This window comes from Sceloporus occidentalis, unplaced genomic scaffold, assembly GCF_023333645.1.
Source record: "Sceloporus occidentalis isolate IW3139 unplaced genomic scaffold, rSceOcc1.0.p SCAF_55, whole genome shotgun sequence".
In the NCBI taxonomy this organism is placed as follows: domain Eukaryota; kingdom Metazoa; phylum Chordata; class Lepidosauria; order Squamata; family Phrynosomatidae; genus Sceloporus; species Sceloporus occidentalis.
Window position 1 is genome coordinate 2,692,010 of NW_028317035.1, and position 9,215 is coordinate 2,701,224.

At 39.7% G+C, this 9,215-nt stretch overlaps 1 protein-coding gene across 1 annotated transcript; it reads left to right on the plus strand.

Moving 5' to 3' along the window:
• The first annotated feature begins 251 nt into the window (after positions 1–251).
• On the plus strand, positions 252–3,797 carry LOC149287921 (fibromodulin-like). The gene is made up of 2 exons (XM_089492336.1): positions 252–1,176; positions 3,646–3,797. The coding sequence occupies exons 1-2, from the start codon at positions 252–254 to the stop codon at positions 3,795–3,797; spliced, it is 1,077 nt and encodes a 358-aa protein (XP_089348462.1).
• The last annotated feature ends 5,418 nt before the right edge of the window (positions 3,798–9,215 follow it).

Sequence of the window (9,215 nt, forward strand, 5' to 3'; positions counted from 1 at the left end):
TGTTTTTTAGGTCTTATCTAATGCTTGTTCAGGTCAAAGTTCTGCTTTTGCATGAGCCACATTACTTATTTCTCTGCTTTATGTGTAAATAACTTATTAAATTGTCTTGACCATGTGTACAGTGCTTTATAAAATAATTTATTTAACTTAACTTTATTTTAACGTATACATTTACCATTATGTTTTCTATAACATACTTAAAGTGATAGTATTAAATGGTAATCTCTATATGATATTTCAGAATTTGCAGGATGAAGTTCCTTGCTTTCCTCCTTATTTTATCCTTGTGGGATGTCTCTTGGTGTCAATATGAAGATGAGTATGATTCCTACTGGTGGCTTTCAAATATGCGGAGCCCACAATATAATTATGGCCCTTCCTATGATTATAATCCCGCTCCCCCATCTCTTTCTGTTAGCGACTGCCCTCAGGAGTGTGAGTGCCCCCCAAGCTATCCTACGGCAATGTACTGTGATGGACGAAACCTCAAGTACCTTCCTTATGTACCATCAAGAGTCAAATATGCCTATTTCCAAAACAATCAAATCACTGCAATTCCAGATGGTGCTTTTGATAATGCTACTGGGTTGGTGTGGCTAGCATTACATGGGAACCAACTATTAAGCGATAAGGTGGGTAGAAAGATCTTCTCCAAGCTTCGAGGACTGGAGAGACTATACCTGCAGCATAACAATTTGACACGCATACCCAGTGGATTGCCGCGTTCACTGCGTGAGTTGCATCTCTCCAACAATCAAATCTCAAGAGTACCTGCTAATGCCTTGGAAGGTTTGGAAAATCTTACTGCCTTATTTCTGCATGAGAACCAGATTAACGAGGTGGGTAGTGCCCTAAGAGGGCTGAAATCTCTGGTGCACCTGGACCTTAGCAACAACCAACTTCGTAAATTGCCAGACACACTTCCAGACTCGCTCGAACAAGTGTACCTAGAGTATAATGACCTGAGCTCAGTGCCTGCAGACTACTTCAAGGCTCACCCCAAGCTGCAGTATGTCAGAATTTCACACAATAAACTCACCAATGAGGGGGTTCCAGGAACAACATTCAATACTAGCAGTTTGGTGGAACTGGACCTGTCTTACAATCAACTGCACCGTATACCACCTGTTAACACCAACCTGCAGCACCTATACCTGCAGGGTAACCAGATAGAAGGTAAGAGTGGTAAAGTAATGACCAAAACTCATTCTGTATCAGGAATCTACAATGTAGCAATTTATTTTATATGCTCTTGGAAATTATTTTAAAACTTCAATCCTACTTTTCCCTACAACGTTAGACACTGGTCCAGGCAACAACAACAACATTGCATAGATTTTTCTGGAGCAATGTTTTGTTCTTTATATTTTTGCATTATAGATCTGATGCATAGGAGTCACATAGCCAATTTTAAACTCTCTAGTTATAGCTTCATTTGAGCCATAAATTACACTCCACATACCACCACATGAAGAAAATTGCATTTCTCACAGGTGTATATAAAAGATTATGTATAGCCACACATGTGCAAATAAAATACTATTTTTGTTACTTCTGTGCATGTGAGTATGTTAGTATATGTATTGGTATAAATATATGCACCACTTGACCTGCTCAATCCTTTAAATAAATAATTCAGAACTTGTGGCTTTTCTTTAAAGGGATAGTTTAGTGCCCCACCAAAGATACATAAGCATTTTTCACCTAAAAAAAAAAAATGCTTTCCTTCCTAAAACACGCCTTCCACACCTGGGGTCTCGTTAGACCTCCTGAAACAATTGAGCAGGCCAGTGCTGGACCTGGCTAGCAGCGACTATTCAATACATGTGGATTGTTAAGAAGGATGTTATGCAAATACCTGGGGGTGAGAAAATCCTGGTAAACTTTTGCATGGAAAATAGGTATAGGTAATGCTATCTACTACCAAGTACACATAAAAGCTGAGTGTATATTTAGGCAACACTATAGATTATTGTATTTGTTTATTTGTGAGTTTATCCCCGATTATTATCTGGTTCTAACAGGACCCTTTCTTGTGAAATGCCCTCCTTATGTTGTATTACATAAGGAGGGCATTACATTATAACAATTGATAGAAATACAAGAAATTTTAAAATATAGAGTATCTCCTGAATCTACCTAAAGTTGGAGTCAGATAACCAGATTTACTTTTATTGTGAGCTACCCATTTCAACTGTTTTTAAGTATATATATTCCTTAATTTGTGTTAAACTATTAGCACTGCTTCATCATCAATGAAATCTACTACAGTTCTACTTCCATTTTTTTTTTATACAGAGTTCCACGCTGTAATATTCACCAGCTTAGCAAACATTGGTTTGCCAAGATCATGAATAGAACAGGCTGCTGCCATCGTCTGTGTCTTCCAGGTTTGGAAAGTTGTACTTCAATGCTAGGAGCCCTCTACTGACATACTGATGTTACACTATGTCAAAAGAGGATTCCATGTATTGCAGTAAGTGTTTCCATAGTCTTACAACTTACAATGTTTTAAAGAGAGTATTTTGCCCATGAGTACTTTCATATGCATTCTTTAAACATGATGCCTAGGAAGGCCTCATCTATATTCTGAGAACCCTTGCCAAGCATGATAGCTCTGTGTTGAGAGGAAAGATTAGAGAAATAGACAATTCAGTTTCTTATTTTTCTTTTGAGACCTTATCACTGAGATCTGTAAATACCTTTAAGTACAACAGTGCTCGCAACAAGCACATTATGCCAGTGTAGAGACCAAGCTACCTGCAAGTCAGGCCCATCCTCGAGGCTAGGAGCAGTGCCTTGCTGGCACTGGTTTAGGGGTGTCTACGTACATATTCTGACATTTCTCCCTCTTCCTCTCTTCAATCTGCCAATATGGTAGCAGAGCGTAACTGGGGTTGTTGTTTCTTCTTACCCAAAGCTAGATTAAGATAGCACAGGGAATCAAATTACAGCCCTCCATAAAATGCACGGCTATCATATGGGGGCTGGAATAATGGTAAATATGTTCTGCCATTCATAAATAAATGCATCGATAGCAGACAGCAAAGTTTAACAGACTCTGTTGTTCTATTTGAGTAGTGGAATGAAGGAAGGAGAGTAGTAGTTATTCATTTATTACACCTTTTTCACGTGAGAATTAGGTTCTCTTTCACCGTATATTCATATTTTATATTTCTTTCCTACAGCATATTTCCCAACTTCTACCTTTGATGAATTGGGATGACGGGGTCAGAGCTTGGGAGTTAGTGCTACTGCAGTACTACTGCACATGTACAGTACGGATTCTCTGGTGTCCCAGACACAGGAGAAATAAATCGTAAGGTCAGAATTGGGGTCCCAAATGCCACTGTCTCGAAAGGTAGTAGAGCTCAGCAGGAATAACCTGCAGAAAGCAAGACAATTAGGAGGCATGCCACATAAATATTTCAACATTTTGCCCTGCAAATATGTCTAGCAAGAGGGAAAGAGCAGTCGAGATCCTGAATCCATACATTACTGTTTATGTCTCTAGTGATAGGGAAGCATTCTTGGCCATGAACCTTGTGCAACAGCGGACAGCAAAAGGTGTTTTTTCCAAAGTAAGATTGCTGTTGGTATTATATCTAGGAGACTTGTAACATTTTCATATTGTTCTTTCTACAGAATTCTCAATCAAAAGCTTCTGCACGCATGTTGACATCACCAGCTTCTCCCAGCTACAGGTTTTACGTCTAGATGGTAATGAGATGAAAAGAAATGCTATTCCACCGGACACACCCCTCTGCCTGCGTAGAGCTGATATCATTCACGTGTAATTCTGCTGAGGAATGAATCCTACTTTTTGGCTTTGCAAAACATTCAAGCTAACCAGTCACTCACAGATAGAACTAGTATATGGCCCAAAAAATAACACTGCAGACATTCTCTCCCAAAATTAAATTTAGAGTGAGATTTGTGTTTACAAAAACCAAAAAATATAGAATTTTATCTCAAAATCCTTTGAAAATTGATTATATTATTAACTCTGCTTCTGCCAGATCAGTGTGTAATTAAATAGGTTTGGCATAAAGTATGTGGTGTAAAAGTAAGAAAGTAATGCATCTGTACTATTACACTGCAGTGGCCATCTGCAAGGGTGAGAAGTATTTACAGCATATCACAGTTACTTATGGGTATCTAGCTATTAACATTAGAACTCAATATGGTAGTGTCACCTGGTGATTCTGCGGCTGTCGGTTGGGTTACATTTTGGACACGTACAATGTATCACACATACACACTGCCTCTGCAGTTGAAATTTCTCTTTGTAAACTACTTAGCACCAAAAACTAGATACAAGCTTGTGTCCCTAGTTTTGGTGTCCGGCCGCATTAGTAACCGGAGGGGTAGATGTACAGTCAACCCTGCTTCTCTGTTTCATCAATCTCTAATGCAGTGTATCTAAGATTTGTTCATTGATCAGAATGACCTAGGACTATCCCACCTGGAAAAGGGGGATATGAGGACAGGCATACATTAACTACAGTCGTGCATTTACTTTTAAAGAAGAGACCCTAAGACATTTGTTCATTATGAATAAACTGATTATAAATGCTCTTATATAATACTGCCAGCATAGTCTATCTACTCTTCTTAAAATGGAATTGTAGAATCTGTCCACAAAATTCACAATATACCGTATTTCTCCATGTATATGATCCTCATCACTCCCATCCATTAACTGCCCCTAAATTAACCCTAAAGACCCCATCAACCATAACTGCCCCTAAATTAACCCTTAAGACCCCATCAACCACAGCTGCCCTAAATTAACCCTAAACACCCCATTAACCTTAACTGCCCTTAAATTAACCCCCACCTCCCCTAACTTTCAGCAGCCCAAATATTAATGGTATACTTACTGTTAGATGAGTTGCTGGGCCATGTGGCTGCTTTAAGAAAATGGGCGGGGCCACTCATCAGTGTGACTCTAGGGAGGGACTGTTAATCAGAAAGGGATGGGGCCAATTGTCAGTGTGACTGTAGCGAGAGACTGGAAAGTAGTAACTACGGTAATAGGTAATCTCAATATTTATGTCTAGCTAAAATTAGGAAAACAATCTAATTTTGCATAAATGACTTCTCCATTTGACCTTCTCTACAATCAAATCAAAGTATCCCTGACCCTCTGTCTCAAAGTCCCTCAACCTCCTATTAGATTTTAAGCTTACATCAGGCGCCCATAACCTTCTGTATCCGAATTTGTTCTAAATTCGTTATAAAAATGGAGTTTAGTTAATTTGCTTTTTGGTCAATATACAGTAGGTATGTGCAGAGGGCCATTAGTTAGTCTAGTGAGTAAAAAAAAAGTTTTATTTCATCACTTGCCTGTCAGAGGGTCATGGCACATTACATAATATTCCTCTGGCAGGCACTGGGCTTGTAATTGTTTCCTTTTTTGCAATTTATTCAGCTTTGTATATTCTGTTAAGGCCGATGTACATATATCACTATTAATAAGATTAAAAAAATAAATAAACATTTGTCTCAATCACACATACTGATGCAGAGTGTCTTTTTAAGTTGTGCATGAACACTGGAAGGTATGATTCATAAGCTTTTCTATCTGCATTGACTGAGTGCATATGTGTGCTGCCCCCTGGAGTTTGAAAATTATATTACAGCTTTACAACAAACATCCACAGGTGTAAAGAAAATAAAAAAAGACAAATAATGAAAGACTGATTTCTTTATAAGCAAGGTAGCCTTTTACCTTCCCACAATCTTCACTTCCTTTATAAACAGCTCACACTTAGAGAAACACACACAATCATTAGCTGGAACAGAATCAGCTGTGTTGGAGAAATAAAACTGGGTGAGGAACAGCCAAACTCACTGACAAGGTAAGGTTGCTGAAAACAGTTTAATGTAAAAAATCATACATCATGGCAAGACTGAGCATAGCAACAAGGAATACTTCATCAGCAAGGTATCTCCCACTATCAGAAATTTCAATGGTTACAGGGTTTTCCAGATGTTCTATAAAAGTGGTCCACCCCAGTGGGGTGCCCAGTGGGCCGATGGGACAGAAATGCCACAGGCTGTTTAGGAGGGGGCAGAAGTAGCACAGGCAGGTTGCTAAAGGGGCAGAGTTGGCACAGGTAGGCTGCTTCAGGGGCAGAGTTGGCACAGGTAGGCTGCTTCAGGGGCAGAGTTGGCACAGGCAGGCTGCTACAGAGGCAGAGGTGGATCGGGCAGGCTGTTTCAGGGGGAGAGGTGGCACAGGCATGCTGTTTCAGGGGCACACAAGTTGGCACACAAAGGCTGCTTCATAGGCAGAGGGGGCACATGCAGCCTGCTAAAGGGTCAGTGGTGGCACAGCTGGGCAGTTCTAGGGGCAGAGGACTACCAGGTCAGTATCTGGCTGAGTGATGGGAGTTGTGCTGTACCATATATGTTCAGTAAATGCTATTTATTTAAACTTATTTAATTTATTCATAAATGAATTATGTTTTTCAGACTATTTTTTTCCAGTTTACAAATTTGTGAGGGGGGGGGCATACACAGGATACTGGGTGCCAAATACTCTATGTAGCAGAAGGCTTTTTCAAAGACTTTGCTCATATTTACCAATGCTGCCAATATTGGTGGAGGACACTGTATATTAAATTTTTTTCAGTACAATCCATTTGATCTCACAAAATGTCACACCAGGTACCACTAAATTAAAACAGGGTTTCTGTGAGTAAAAAAGAAGAATCAAACTATAAAGAGGCATAGACTTTCTCCACATTAATATCAGATACAGTGAGTGTCTGCACTCAATGTTGCTTTAACAAGTTAAGCTTTATTTTCTTTTTCCATTCTCTCCCAACCAAATGGATGTCCAAGTCAAAATCACATGATACAATGTAATATATCAGGGGTGTCCAAGTTTTTTCTGCAGTGGGCCACTTCATCAGAATTGTATACGTGCGTGGGCCGCACTCATTTTTCACTGTGAGAAAATATGGCCTTTAATAAAATATGCAGATTAAAATAAAGTAAATGACACAAAGCCTTTACCTTTCCTCTCACTGATTTCTGGGCCTAGAAAGTTTTGTGACTACAAATTCAGGATTCAGGATAAGTAAAAATGAAATAGTTCTATTTATTCTAGGGATGCACCAAAATGAAAATTCTGGACCAAAACATTCACGGTTCATTTAGCCAAAACCGAAAATGACACCCCCCTTTAAAATTACTAATGCTATCAGCAATCCCACTCCTATCATACCCAGGCAACCAGTAAATGCTGGTACCTAGGCATGATAGGACTGTGCTTGCTGTGATTGCTGTTAGCAATCACACTCCTATCATGCCAAGTCAGCCAGTACATGCTGGTACAGGGTGGCTGTAAGTGATGTGCAGACCCCATACTGCTGGCAGCATCAATACACAAGGGGGGCAGCTAGCTAGGTTTCAGCATGTACTGGCTGACTTGGCATGATAGGAGTGTGATTGCTAACAGCAATCACAGTCCCATCATGCCTAGGTTCCAGCACTTACACATCCAACCAGTAAATGCTGGAAACTAGGCATGATGGGACTGTGATTGCTGTTAGCAATCACACTCCTATCATGCCAAGTCAGCCAGTACATGCTGGTACAAGGTGGCTGTAAGTGATGTGCAGACCCCATACTGCTGGCAGCATCAATACACAAGGGGGGGGCAGCTAGCCAGGTTTCAGCATGTACTGGCTGACTTGGCATGATAGGAGTGTGATTGCTAACAGCAATCACAGTCCCATCATGCCTACGATCCAACACTTACACATCCATGCTATCACATCACACACACTAATTCATTCATTCAGATTCATTCCCTCAATCACGCATACTCATTCAAACACCCTCCACACCCCCTTACCTTCACTGCAGCTCCTCGATGCCGCTCAGAAAGACCTGCACAGACTTCAGCAGGGGGCGTGGCATCCCTCTGCATTCTCTGGTACTGCACAGAGGAAGCAGGACTGGAGCAGAGTCATGTGATGTCACGTGAACTCTGCTGGGTTCCGCTTCCTCTGTGCAGTACAAAATACCTTCCCACAGGTAAGTAGCAGAGCTGTTGTTGTAGCAGGGCTCGAGTTGCGGCCCGCGTAAGATCGGTTGCCCTGGCTGCCGATCTTACGCGGGCCGCACCTCGAGGTCTCGCGGGCCGCATTTGGCCCACGGGCCGCATGTTGGAAGCCCCTGTAATATATGAAATTAACCTGGAAGGTAATGAGTAATGAAGGATTTTCCCCTCAAAAAACAACTTTGACATTCAGATAGTTTCAAAGTAAGTGGACTAGACAGCTTAATGTTTGTTTTTCAAAAACATTGATAAGTTCCATTGTAGATGTTGCCATATAATATTATTATGAGTTATCAGAAAAGGGTAAGCTAGATGGGCCAATGTGTACTGCCATTACATTCCACATATGGAACTTGTCAGGGAGCAAAGTGAACATTATATGTATACGATAAAAATGTTGTGCTGGACCAAAAGTGTCTAGATTTGAAGCTTTATTTTTTTCTGTAAAATTCCGTATAATTCACTCCTTTTTTTCATTAATATTTATTTCATTCAATTTATGTATAAAATTGTGCATGCATTACATAAAAAGACTGGTGTGAGACACTGCATGGACAAACGTTTTCGTAATCTCCTTTTAAATAGGGAATTCAGTTAGAAAATATGCTAGTTTAACTTATATATTAAACTTGTATGTTAGTTTTATGAACTTATGATGAAATGTCTTCCTCTGTAATTCCTGGGTAGTTAGTGGGTTTAATTTGAATATCAAAATGGTTGGATTGCCTGCTAGGGATCGTCTTTCAATGGCATTTGTTAATGTCCGAGTGTTAAATAAAGCATCTAAAAATAAAGCTTGAAAAAGCCAATCAAAACGTTTATTTTATTTGTGTAATTCAACATGTACAGATCTGGTGAAACTCGCATAAAATAATATTCATGCGTTTTGGCTAAGAGCCAAAGAAATTCATGAAAATGTAAGGTTATAAAATAAACTAATCAATTACTTCCGGACAATTACAGGTTTCCGAGCATGCTCGATCAGTGAGTTTGATCCTCATCTTTTTAAAATATGAATAAGAATGAGAATGTACTTTCAGCAATTAGCAAATTGCAACTTAATGACAAACACATAGATAGAAAATATGCAAATGTCTTGTAAATTATGACAAGCACAATTTAATTTGTAATTTATCTA